This window comes from Micropterus salmoides, unplaced genomic scaffold, assembly GCF_014851395.1.
Source record: "Micropterus salmoides isolate LMB-PRFRI ecotype aquatic unplaced genomic scaffold, ASM1485139v1 Ms_hic_scaffold_3, whole genome shotgun sequence".
Taxonomy (NCBI): domain Eukaryota; kingdom Metazoa; phylum Chordata; class Actinopteri; order Centrarchiformes; family Centrarchidae; genus Micropterus; species Micropterus salmoides.
This window is the reverse complement of record NW_024042261.1, coordinates 36,213,838-36,227,302: the sequence shown is the minus strand read 5'-3', so window position 1 is coordinate 36,227,302 and position 13,465 is coordinate 36,213,838. Positions and strand designations below refer to the sequence as shown.

The window sequence follows — 13,465 nt, the reverse complement described above, 5'->3', positions numbered from 1 at the left end:
TAATAATATCACATTACATTGTGATTGTTGTATTTCTGCTATTGTCTTATATAATTTATTATTTTTAACTTATATTCATACCAAAACTTCTGTTACCACAGTTATGCATTGTCTATTTTGCTTTTTTAAATGTCATCTCTCTAATTTATTCATTTTATTTGAATTCAAATAATTATTTATGTGTTTTCTTACCTATCAGCCTGTGAGTTTGCTGTTTTATTTGATGTAATGATGCAACATCTGTGTATTTTTCTTCTTTCCTCCCTCCCTGCAGGCCTACGATGAGAGGAACTACCACATCTTCTATTGCATGCTGAAGGGCATGACTGCAGATGAGAAGAAGAAACTCGGGCTGAGCAAGGCCACCGACTACACCTACCTGACCATAGTGAGTAACGTTTCACCATCACTCTCACATAAGCTGACAAAACACAGACAATGTGATAAGAAGTTGAGATACTTTCAATAGCTATAGTACAAGTATGTAAAACCTCCGCTGTTAATGTCAGTTGTCAACAGCGGCTCCTTTCACTGTGTTTCTCTGCAGGGTAACTGCACAGTGTGTGATGGCCGAGACGACATGAAAGAATACTCCAACATCCGCTCTGCAATGAAGGTATTGATTAAACACCCTGACTGTAGTACAGAAAAGAGACATTAGTTCCAGGTGTGTTTAAACTTCACACAGTAGCTACTTAAAGATTTTGATAAAATAAAACTTAAAGGTGATACATTTTGTTTCCTTTGCTTTGTTCTGCAGGTACTAATGTTCACAGACAAGGAGAACTGGGAGATTTCTAAACTGCTGGCTGCTATTTTACACATGGGAAACCTCAGATATGAAGGTAAAGTAAAATGCCTATTAATATTGTTCCTAATATCCAGCCACCACAGTTCACGTGAGCGAAGATCTGAGTTAATAAAAATGTGACACCTTCGATTATTGCCGTGCTCTCAAAGTATTATAGTGCATATTGTTGGGGTTTTTTACAGGCTGCCCTACCTTAATGTTGGAGATTGTGTGCAGCCTTAAATGAATACTTTGAGACACTACTGAGGAGTGAAAAAAGTCTTGATGATTGATTTAAAAAAATGTATTCTGTAATTGAATTTACAGTTAATATTTTCCTAAAATGACTCTGAACATACGTCAAAATTAAAATAGTAAATTGCATATTCTCTTTGTAGAAATCTTCAGAAAGTATCAGGTTTCTGCAACTGAAACAACGCAGAGGTTTATAATGCATTTCTAGTTTTTGTTATTCTACCATTATTGTGGAAAACAGATGAGATTTTAGCATAATTTGTTATTTGCTTGAAAGATTTTAATGTCTTGTTGTTGTTGTTTCTCCAGAGTCCCTTATTTTGCACATTCCAACATCTTCTACATTTAGCGCCTTTTTTAAATATGTTTGTATTTTCATCTCTCTTGACCTTTGACCCTGCAGCTCGTACCTACGACAACCTGGATGCCTGTGAGGTTGTCCGCAGCCCTCACCTCACCACTGCTGCTAAGCTGCTGGAGGTGACACACACACAATAAACACACATGCTAATCTGTTACAGTAAAGGCAGGTTCCTCCATGTGAGCTACAGCGTGATAAAGGACGGGTTATGATGCAATGGGCCCCAATGGGCACAGACTCATAAAAGGTTCCTACACTTACCTACCAGCCCTCCTCTCCCACCTGAATCACTCCAGGAAATGTTGCATTCTGCACCTGAACATTAGTATTTTGTTCACGCAGCAGGAGACGAGAGGTTGTTTAAATCCTGTCCACAGATGATCCACACTGCCACTATTCTTTACAAGTATACTAAATACTATAGGTAGAATACTAAAAACAAAAAGACACCATCGAAGGAAACCTGTGGTGAAGGTTTTAACATATTTTAACTGCAGGATGCACTGTGGCGGGCGGCGCAGTGGTGCAATGGTTAGCACTGTCGCCTCACAGTAAGAAGGTCATTGGTTTGAACCCAGGTCGGCCTTTCTGTGTGGTTTTTACGAGGGTGCTCCGGCTTCCTCCCACCGTCCAAAGACATGCGGACTAGGTTAATTGGTGGCTCTAAATTGTCCTTAGGTGTGCGTGTGTGACTGGTTGTTTGTCTATGTGTGGCTCTGTGATGGACTGGCGACCTTTCCTGGGTGTACCCCGCCTTTCGCCCGATGTCAGCTGGGATTGGCTCCAGCCCCCCTGCAACCCTGTAATCTATCCTTCGCTCTGATCACTTTAAAAACATGCTAATCAAATCTTCAGAGAGCAGTTAGGTCAGGTGTTTTAATAGCTAACCTTCTGATAAAAGCTTTTTGTGAACTTTCACAATAATAAATAACTGAAGCTTGTATTTGGAGGAGATGAAACCGAGCCTGTGTTTGTGTGTGTTCAGGTGGATGGTAAGGATCTGATGAACTGTCTGACCAGCCGAACTCTGATCACCAGAGGAGAGACCGTCTCCACCCCACTCAGCATGGAACAAGCTCTGGATGTACGAGACGCTTTTGTTAAGGTACAACACTTAATCTGCAGCCTGCAGATCAGTAGAATAGTGTCAAACCATTGGTAGTAATGTGAATCGTGTCACCTGCATGTTGGCAGTGGCTCAGCTGTTGTCCACTGATCGCAGGGTTGGAAGTGTCCTCAGGTAAGAGACGGAACCCCAAATTGGTCAGGCCGATACCTTGACTGGTAGCTCGCTGCCATCGGTGTGTGAATTTGGTGAATGAGAGGCAAAAAAAGTCCACCATGGTAAATGACAAGACAAGCAAAACAGGGGCCGACTCCATAATGCTACAAGGGGTCAACACCTCTGCAGGGGACCTTTAAAGTGTTGAATTGTGATTTGACTTGTGTGTGTGCTTGCATGTTTGTGTGTGTGTTTAGGGAATTTACGGCCGTTTGTTTGTGTGGATCGTGGAGAAGATCAATGCAGCCATTTACAAGCCTGCGAGCTCAATTCCCAAAGGTCTGAGACGCTCCATCGGACTTCTGGACATCTTCGGGTTTGAGAACTTCACTGTCAACAGGTACAACACACACACATACAGTAGCCAGTATATATTATATATACAATATACAATTTAATATGTTATCTTACACTGAAGCTTCTTGAAGAGCATCATCTGACAGTGAAACTCTTTTGTGATGATTTTCTCGTCACTTTCTCACCCTCCTTCCTGCAGCTTTGAGCAGCTGTGCATCAACTTCGCCAACGAGAACCTGCAGCAGTTCTTCGTCCGTCATGTCTTCAAGCTGGAGCAGGAGGAGTACAACCTGGAGCACATCAACTGGCAGCACATCGAGTTCACTGACAACCAGGACGCTCTGGACATGATCGCCATCAAACCCATGAACATCATCTCGCTCATCGACGAGGAGAGCAAGTTCCCCAAGGTACATAGGCTCAGATGGTGGATTTAAATTCAAATTTAAGTCGCTTTTGGACAAAAGTGTCTGCCAAATGAGTAAATGTAAAATGTTTTCAGAGAGAAGGCTGTAAAAATTCACAGTACACGACAGTCAGACACAGTTAGAGACGAGCTGGTGAACATGGTGGAGCATTTAGCAGCTAAAGAGCCAGATATTTCTCTCAGGATGTGGTGGAGACCAAAAACGGAGCTAACAGAGAGAGAATATTGGATTCAGATTATCAGGTGACACAAACACGACTCCACATGAATGATCATGTTGCGCTGTAACTGCTGGATGTGTAATTAACAACTGTTTTCTAACAAGTCCATCAACTTGAAAGGTGATAATATGTCAGTGTTACTTTCATGAGCTGTTTCTGCTTAAAACAATAGCAAAAAGAAAAAGCCAAGTTTCCGGAGGCTTTAAATACATAAACAAATGCATGTGACAACTTGTTTCTGCCGGTCTTTGTGTGTCCTGCAGGGCACGGACACCACCATGCTGAACAAGCTGAACTTTCAGCACAAACTCAACACATACTACATCCCTCCAAAGAACACGCACGAGACTCAGTTTGGCATCCAGCACTTTGCTGGAGTGGTTTACTACGAAACAAGAGGTGAGAGTCGCTTCATCACACCAGAACTCAAATGTTCCTCTAACGCTGTATGAACATATTAATATGTGAAAGATAGTTAATGAAGCCAGTTCGATGTGCTTCCTTCTGTTATTACTGCACATGTTGAGAGAAGAAAATGACATGGTGACTGTTCTGTTGGATGTTTGCAAATGTAGTTAAAGATTTTTTTTTATAAATAACCGCATGCCTCTGTAGTGTGTGTTGATCTTTTTGTTTATTATGTGCACACTGTAACACACAGTGTTTGTGTGTGTTTCCTGCAGGCTTCCTCGAGAAGAACAGGGACACTTTATACGGTGACATTATCCAGCTGGTTCACTCCTCCAAGAACAAGTTCATCAAACAAATCTTCCAGGCTGATGTCGCTATGGTAAGGGACACACACACACACACACACACACCTATCTATCTATCTATGTTTATTATAATTAGACTGATTTAACGTTGCACTGGCACGTGTTAAAGCTCATATCAATTGTCATATTGGGATAAGATGAAAGTGAAATAAGATTTAGTGTAAATTGAATAAAAGTCTATGTTGTCCTGAATCTGAAGAGGACCACTTTGAATGAGGGTCACACACACACGGCAGCCACAGAAATGGTTTATAGCTTAAAACTAGTGATGTTACACTCTAAGCAGACTCCTCAACACCGTAGAGCTTTCAAAGCAGACATGCTGATGGTGTTTCCATAAATTAGTTTTATCTGCTTCAGTTAGTGTTGTAGTACTCGAGACTCTTAAGACCACTTTTTGATGGTCTCGGTCTTGGACATTGAGGACTCGGGATTTTATTTCAAGACCAGTCAAGACCATAACTTTGGGAATAAATTGCTTTTGCATTGTCTGATTTATTTGTTAACATCCTAACGTTGATGGAAAATGTATTGCTTTGAAAGCAACCAATAACCCTAATTAAACATGTGTGGTTCCCGTGAACGACTGTCCTCCCTCCCCGCGATGGTAAGCATGGAAAAGGAGTGTTGAATAAAGATGCTTACGTTGATTTCAGCTCTTAGCGTTTGTATGTGGATTTTTTAATGGGAATGTGGATCTTCCCGATCAATTTAAGAAGTACCTATGATCTTGTTCCACATTTTATCGTGTGTCATGTAATGTGGAGAACTGGTCTTGTTTATGACTCGGTCTCGCCCTCCCTCGGTCAAGGTCTCGACTTAGTCTCAGCCCCTAAAAGTCTTTGTCTTGTCTCGGTCTCGATAAACTCTGGTCTTGGCCTAGACTTGTCTCGGTTTGGGCGGTCTTGACTACAACACTAGCTTCAGTATATAATTTTAATTGGTATTTTATTTCATTTTATTTTTGTATTATTTTTAATTGTCTGATTTTACAGTATTTGTATGTGTTTTTAATTTACATTTAATAATACCACACACAGTGATGGCAATTTGTGAATGTTTCAGTTTGGACCACAGGTTTATTTTGGAAGAATTGACTTCCAAATTGACTTGAGCTCCTAACTTTGACCACTAGAGTGCAGCAAATACTCGAAATAAACGAAATGATGACATGTAACCTTAGGATCATCTCCACACCAGAAAATTATATTTAAAATAACTGTTTATCAGCAAATCTTACTTAAATACTGATGTAACTTGTGTAATTTGCAATAATTACACTAATAGGGACATGTATGGATTTACATTAATAAAGATTAATATCTAAACACACTCGAGTAAACCCTAAACTTCACTTGTGTAAAGACAGACACAAACACCATGCAAAGGTTTCCGGCGAAAACCTTCAAAATAAAGCAAACAACACTGGGACAGAGTAGGAAAGAGACACATTAACGTTGACTTGACGTTTGTTTACAATAATTTTAGTAGCTACACTTTGAAATTTAGTCCCTGCTTATGAACAATAAATAATTCCAGTCTTGACAAAGTTCCCTTGTGCTCAGGTTAATGTTAAACATCGCAGAGATAACAATTATTTATAATAATAATAATTAATTATAACAATGATTACGGGTCAGGTACAGGTGAGGAGGAGAAACACCAATCAGGTCACGTAATTTAACGGTAACAGAATCCGGTGTAACACCTACAACGCTGACGCAGTTATCAGTTGTTGGTCAATAAATTGCCTCAGTTCTCAAGTTAACTACTCGCGAAATCAAATATCTTGTTTCGTATTTCTTCAGGTGTTAAATACACACATACATTGCGTAAATAAGGCAGCGGTGATGAAGCTAGTCTAGCTGTTTCTAGTGGTTGTGCTAAGCTAGGCTAAGCTAGGCTAAACACGTCAGTAACGTTAAGGTAACTTTAGCGCCATGAAACTCGGTCACCTTTTTGCCCGGTAAGTGTTAAATAAGTCTCTTCTTGGACTGACAAAAGCAGATATTTGAGATAAAAGATTTAAGACAAGGCTATTTTCATTATCGATTTATCTGCCCATTATTTTCTGGATCAATGTCTATAAAATGGCAACAAATTGTAAAACAAAAAAATAAAAAATAAATAAAAATAATAATTAAGCACAGCCCAAGAGATGTTTTCAAATAGTTTGTTTTATTTGACCCACACTCCCAAAGCCTAAAGATGTCAAATATATAACTTACAAGATCAAGTAAAGCATCAAATCCTCACATTCAGAAGCTGGTTCGTTTTGGCATTTTGCTAAAAAAAAGTTGTTGCTGGTAAAATTTTGTGTTTGATTGACAGAAATAACTAATTACATGTAATTTAGCTACCTAATTTAACATTAATTACAAAATAAATGTTACTGTAATCTGTTACATTTACTGGGAAAAATGTGTATTAAGTTAGTTACTTATGAAAATGCTATTGATTACATGAGGGGTTACATCTGAATATTTTCTGTAAAAAGCTAGGCTATATGTTAATTAATGTAATTTTTTTGCTTTGAATGTTTTTCATGTCCACAGTGTTTTCCTTTGCTTTGACGCCATTCTGATGCTTATAAAAGGTTCTTATGTTTAAATTTGCAGCCTCTCAAGCTGTCTTTTGAAAAAGGTTGAAATTCTTTTTTTTAGAAATTAGAAAAGTAATCAAAAAGTTATAAATGTAAAAAAGTTACATTACTTTGATAAAGTAAATTACAAAGGTTACAATATTATTACATTTTAAATAGGGCAACTTATTACATTAAATTTCCAGAGTGACCTTCCCAACACTGCTAGTCGATTAATCGACTTATAATTGCAGCTCCAACATCTGGACATAGTTTCTACTCTGGCTTCACTTTTAATAACTCTGAACCTGAGATGTCAGCCAGACAAAGACTTTATATTTAGAGACAGAAAGAGGAAAAAGCTTAGTGTCAGCACTCAGGAAGAGAAAAGGGAGTCGTCATTGTTTCTGACCCTGACACTTTCTAAGCTGTTTTGTGTGTGTGTTTAGGGGGCAGAGACCAGGAAGCGTTCGCCCACTCTCAGCAGTCAGTTTAAGAGATCTCTGGAGCTGCTGATGAGAACTCTGAGCGTCTGTCAGCCTTTCTTCGTTCGCTGTATCAAACCCAACGAATACAAGAAGCCCATGGTGAGTGTCTGCTCCACTGTGTTTAAACAGAATATGACGTAACAGAATAAGTTTACTTTTTAGGGGATCCAGTTATCCAGTTACCCGTAGACTGACGCTGCAGCAAGCAAAGATTTTCTCAGCCAAGTTTGTATTTAAAATGAGTTATGTGGGGCAGATAATGCAAACACATGTAAAAGCAGAGTTTTAATTCTGAAGTAACTTAATGCACAGTGTGAACTCTGCTGCAGAGGAGGGTTTTATTAGGTTGAATGTCAAGTCATTAATTCTTATGTCAGGGCAGTCAGTCTGCAATGTCACAACAACGCACTGTGAGCCAAACTAACAGGGACAGTAATGGTATTTAAGGGCTTGTTCGGACCCACGTTTGTGTTAAAGCTGTTTTTGATTATTTGTTTAATTCCTCTGCATGTTGTACCTCTTTGAAGGGAAAGTATTATGAATTTACAAGCATAACATGAACATGAGTCGAACGTTTAATCTTGTAACCAGGGAAATGAAATGATGTGTAACTGGGGAGATCATCAGTAATTATTGTTTTGTCATATAAGTTCTGTAATATTTTGATATTTTAATATATTTTTAAGCTTATGGCTTTCAGACTTCTTCCTTTTAATTAATCAAATGGCCTTAAATTAAGACAAATGTGCCACCAACAATGTTTTCTCACCATTAACATCTGTGAACATTGATGTCAAATTCAGTATGAACAGGAATAAAAACACACTACTTCAAGCATGTTGATCATGTTGGTGCCAAAATGCATGGCAAAATAAAACTAAACTACAAAATAAAGACAAATAAAGGCGATTTCACGCAGTGGTTCAGAATTATGGACCCTTAAAGTTCTGACTTTTAATTTAAACACCTCTAACTATGGGTTCGAGATGATGACCTTTACCCAAAGCTTTTTAAAAATTGGTTCTACACATGAGCAGAATCCATTTTGAGGCACAACACCTGAGGTATCACCTGAGTTTGGAGGATGTAATCTCTCGCTTCCTGTCACAGCCCTCGTGTTTGTGTCTGTAGTTGTTCGACAGGGAGCTGTGTGTGCGTCAGCTGAGGTACTCGGGTATGATGGAGACCATTCGCATCCGCCGCGCAGGATATCCCATCCGCTACACCTTCGTGGAGTTTGTCGACCGCTACCGGGTGCTCATGCCTGGAGTGAAACCAGCGTACAAACAGGTAGAGTCTCACTACAGGTGTGTGTGAGTGTGTTTGTGCTGAAACTAATGATTATTTTCATTATCAGTTTAATATGCCGATTAATTTCATGATTAATCGATTAATCATTTGGTCTTAAATTTTATTTGAGAGATGCTCATCACAGTTTTTCCAGAGCCCAAAGTTACATCTTCAAATTCCTTGTTTTGTCCAACCAACAGTCCAAAACCCAAAGAATCTTCAATTTTATTATTATTATATTACATAAATGACAAAGAAAAGCTAATTCTTACATTTAAGAAGACCAAGGCTGTTGTGAATTCAGTTATATTCAGCCACTGGGAGACACCAGCTACTAAAGAGATTGTTGTGTTGTTCTTGGCCTTAATGTTGGTAAGCTAGCAAGTTTCTTCAAGTCAGTTTTTAAAGTGAGTCTTTTAGAGTTACTCAGCCTTAATAATGCTCCATTAGCCCAGTTAAACCTGCAGGAGCTTCTAAAGGGTTCCTGTAATGAAGTAAATTCACGAGGAGTGAGAACGAGACGTCGACTGCAGAAACAGACTGAGGACTGAATCATCTGTCAAGCAGCCAAAAATTAACTCAGTCACCTGTCAAAGACGACAAGGAGCTGAGACAGAGAAAAACGCAGAGTCGGAAAAAGGTTTTAATCAGAGTCGTCTTTTATTCGGGTCACACAGAAATACGCATGATTTAATATGATTTAATAACACAGGACACCAACTGGTAACAAGTGTGTTTGTCTGTGATCAGTCACATGACTCTGTGTTTGGTCACAGTGCAGTTTTTCCCAACAGCAGTGTGTTTTCTTTGGGCCCCTCTCCCTACATGTTATGGTTTCCTCCCTCCCTCTGTGGCTTTCGAGGTCGTGTGTGTGTGTCACTTTGAAAACAGTTTAGACTTAGCATATTTAATTGTAAGATTATATTTAGGATTAAGTTAAAGTTTGTGGTTTTTGTTGACGTGGGTCTGCCTGCGTTGACTTTGACAAATATTTCTAAAAGTGAGCTCAAAATTGAATTAGTCGCACGTTTTCTTTGGGAGTGAGGAAAAATACTCACAAAACCCAAAGTGTACAATTGATAAAGAAACTACATGGATAAAGGCTAATTCTGACATTTTATCCAGATATTCACAAGACTTCCTGTCTTGCCGTCTGCTGGTCACTTCTCCAATATTCCCGTCAGCCTCAGTTGTACTTTGTGTTCAGTGATACATCTGCATGCTAAAGGATTAAAATTGTATTATTCTGTATTTTTCTTATTGTCAACAAATCCAATGAAAAGACCCAAACCATCAATGTGTTCCTCTATCTCTTAATACTTTCTGACTTCCTGTCTGTGGCTCTCAGCTCCAGGTTTTCCTACTGAAGACTTAATCTTTGAAAATGGGTCATGAAAATATAATTACTTTTATAAAAGGCTCAGTAATTTCCTAAAACACCTGCTCGCTGAATTAAAACGTGTGTGTGTCTTCACTTGTTAGGAGAAACATTCACTGTTGGTCTTTTCATGGGATTTCTTGAAAACTATAAACTGTCACTGAACATTCTTTGATGTTGTCATTGTGACCACGTTAGCATTAGCAACTAGATCAAAGTCACACAGAGCTGCTAGCTGGCTGTAGACTCTTCATCTGGTCTGAAGTGAACGTGGCGACTAAACGCTCTGTTGTTGTGTGTCTCGCCCGTCAGGAGGACCTGAGGGGAACCTGTCAGAGGATCGCCACCGCGGTGCTCGGCAGAGACGACGACTGGCAGATGGGAAAGACGAAGATCTTCCTTAAGGTACTCCTGCATTTAAGCGCAACTCTACTCAATTACAGTAGTGCGATGATCAATAAGATGGTACAATAAAACGTTGGGTGCAGCCTGGGGAACATGTTTACAATCTTTTATAAATATCAGTCATTGGTTACCCCTAAAATCTACTGATCTAATCGCGGCCATTATAGTCGTTGCTTGTGAGTCCACCAGAGTCCCAGAAGCGACTCTCTGCTCCGCTCCGCAGAGAATAAGTAGCAGGTCTATTTTTTTCAGCTAGCCGCGTCAAGCAGCACAGAGCAGATCGAACCAGGCGGGAAGTCAGACACAGAACGGCTTAGAGAATCTGATAAATTTTCAAAATAAAACACCCTGTGGAGACTCCCGATAATAAAACAACAATAAAGACGGTTAAAACTGACACAAAAAGAAATCCTTCGACTACGTAGTCGACTTAATCACAGTAGAAGCACAAAATGCAAACACTTATTACCAAATCAACGAAATCTAAACATGTCAGCAAAATCAGTCGGGCAAAATGCAGCGTGAATTTGACTGAAAGAAACGGGGTCACAAAGAGCTGTGAAGAAGGTTGTAGAAGCACAAAAAGGACAAATTAATAACAAATTAATAACGGGGTGTGGGCGGCACGCTCCGCTGCTGAGACACTTCCAGTGGACTTTGACACTGGGCTATGGACGCATCAAATTCGTGGCGCAGCCGTAACGTTTTTATCTAAAAAAGAAACTTAACTACATCAGTGTGGCCAATATCACTCAGAAGAATTAGTAAATTTCACACAGCCTCTGTGACGCTAACTAATCTTCAAATCTGTCATTCATGACACAAACACCAGCATGTTATGATGAGGTGGTAAATTTCTCATACTGTACCCCTCTCACTCTTTCCTTCATTTTAACTGTCCAATGAAGGTACTGAAATCACAGTAATGATAAATATTCTAATAAAACAATAATATATATTCTCGGTGTCCTGGTTTCAACATGGTGCTGGAAACATTCCTCAGAGATTCGGCTCCATGTTGACATGAAAGTATCACACAGTTGCTGCAGATTTGTCGCCCGTTCAACACATTATACAAAGGAGGAAGACCTTGTTTAACGTTCTCAGCTGCAGCCTACTGGCAACGAACCAGTTCATCCCAGTAGTGAGGCTCTGCTGTGATTGTTTCCAGTTCACATCTGTGCTGATAGGGAAAAGGCGGTGTGTTTTTGTTTCCTGTATGACCGATAAATGAAAATATCAGCTGATGATGTTTTAGGCTCAGCAGTTTGTTTTCACAGTGTGTGACTCCTGAACAGCGCCCCCTGTGGAAACACCGTCTCTCCGCTGGTTTTGTTTATGTTGTGATTGAGCGATGACAAGTTCACACACCCGACAGGATGAGTTTTAGATGCAGGGGCAGGAAGTTTTTTTTACAGTAAACATTGTTTAAATGTACATAGACTCTGAAGCTGTGGGTTCCTTTACCTTTACATTGATTTGAAGATGAAAGCAAAGTGCTTTTATTTTGGCCTGTTTTTTTGAAGTTCAACTAAGGCAGGTGACCCACTTGTGAGTTCTTCATTCACCTGAGGCTTTTAAGTCACAGAAGCAAAATCATGTAATGTTATAAATATTGATACTGCAGTAGGCTGTAAGAGAGGTTATTATTTTAGAGGCAAAATGTTGCTTAGCTTTATATAAACTGGACTGAACTATACGACATTTTTTCCTCAGCAGTCATTGAAATGATCAGTTGTTGTGGAAAAACGGGAACTACGTACCTTAAAGAGGTGATATTAAGCTAATTTTCAGGTTCAAAATTTTATTCAGGGGTTGTACCAGAACAGGTTTACATGGTTTATGTTTCAAAAAACGCCATATTATTATGATACTGCACATTGCAGCAGCTCCTCTTTTCACCCTGTGTGTTTAGCTACTGAGTGAAGCATCTCTCTTCTATTCGATCTTAGCTGGGAGTTGCACATGCGCAGTACATAGGTACAGACTACTAGCCAATCAGATGCAGAGTAGGGCGGGTCCTGACAAGCAGGGTTGTGTGTTCCAAAACAAAGCCGGTAACCAAAATCCAAAAACACCGGCAGAACAACCTGAAACAGTTTCACAACCTAGACTGCAGCAAGACGTTTCAGAGTGGCAAGTTATTAATTAATTTATCATTCATTCGTAACATTTTAACTGTCACAGCTTTATTACAGTAGCAACTTTATGTTCATTGACTGCCTGAAGGGCGGCTAACGTTAATTATATATTTAACTATTTTGGCTAGAGGCCGTTCTTCACTTCAGCATTCAGACTATTCGTCGACGTAATCGATTACGTAAATACGTGGACTCACATTACGTGCGTTGCTGCATCCGGCGTTAGCAGGGATTCATCCGGACAAGCTCCGGCTACAAGACCTCGTCTTCAACCGTCTAAAGTTTGGGAGTAACGTGCTGCTCCGTACGCTCTGTGAATTGGTTGCTCTTCACTGAAGCACAACTGCGGTCCACAAGTACGTGAAGCAGCATGAACACGTGAAGCGCTGACGGCAGCACCGCAAATCCTGTTTACTTTCTGTCTCCCAACAAGCACGGCACATTATCAGCGCAAGGACACATAATCTGTTAAAATGTCTTTTCTAAGTAGTTCTTCATCGCCTTCATGTTAAAGGTAATTTATGCTGTCATGGTAACGTAACATTCAGCTGTTAGATATTTTCTGTCAATTTAACAGCAACGTATGAGTGAAAGAAGTCATTATTCTCATGTGCTTCATCGGGATGATTGAATAAAATATTATTGATTAGGCATGTTTTTGATATTTATTTTCGATAAATTGTTATGTCAATCGAGTAGTAGGCAACTTTTTTTTCTTAAGAATACACAATTATTCATTGGATTAATCGACAATTAATCTAAAAAATAATCGT

At 39.5% G+C, this 13,465-nt stretch overlaps 1 protein-coding gene across 2 annotated transcripts in view; it reads left to right on the top strand.

Moving 5' to 3' along the window:
* The window catches only part of myo7aa (myosin VIIAa), a 49,330-nt gene that overhangs the window by 10,202 nt on the left and 25,663 nt on the right, over positions 1 to 13,465 (top strand). For both annotated transcript variants that reach the window (XM_038693678.1, XM_038693679.1), the window contains 12 exons: positions 275 to 388; positions 548 to 616; positions 761 to 845; positions 1,449 to 1,525; positions 2,392 to 2,511; positions 2,886 to 3,028; positions 3,185 to 3,395; positions 3,897 to 4,032; positions 4,317 to 4,423; positions 7,440 to 7,577; positions 8,610 to 8,768; positions 10,459 to 10,551. In XM_038693678.1, the coding sequence (XP_038549606.1) occupies positions 275 to 388; positions 548 to 616; positions 761 to 845; positions 1,449 to 1,525; positions 2,392 to 2,511; positions 2,886 to 3,028; positions 3,185 to 3,395; positions 3,897 to 4,032; positions 4,317 to 4,423; positions 7,440 to 7,577; positions 8,610 to 8,768; positions 10,459 to 10,551 (1,452 nt within the window). The remainder of the gene's footprint in view (positions 1 to 274; positions 389 to 547; positions 617 to 760; positions 846 to 1,448; positions 1,526 to 2,391; positions 2,512 to 2,885; positions 3,029 to 3,184; positions 3,396 to 3,896; positions 4,033 to 4,316; positions 4,424 to 7,439; positions 7,578 to 8,609; positions 8,769 to 10,458; positions 10,552 to 13,465) is intronic.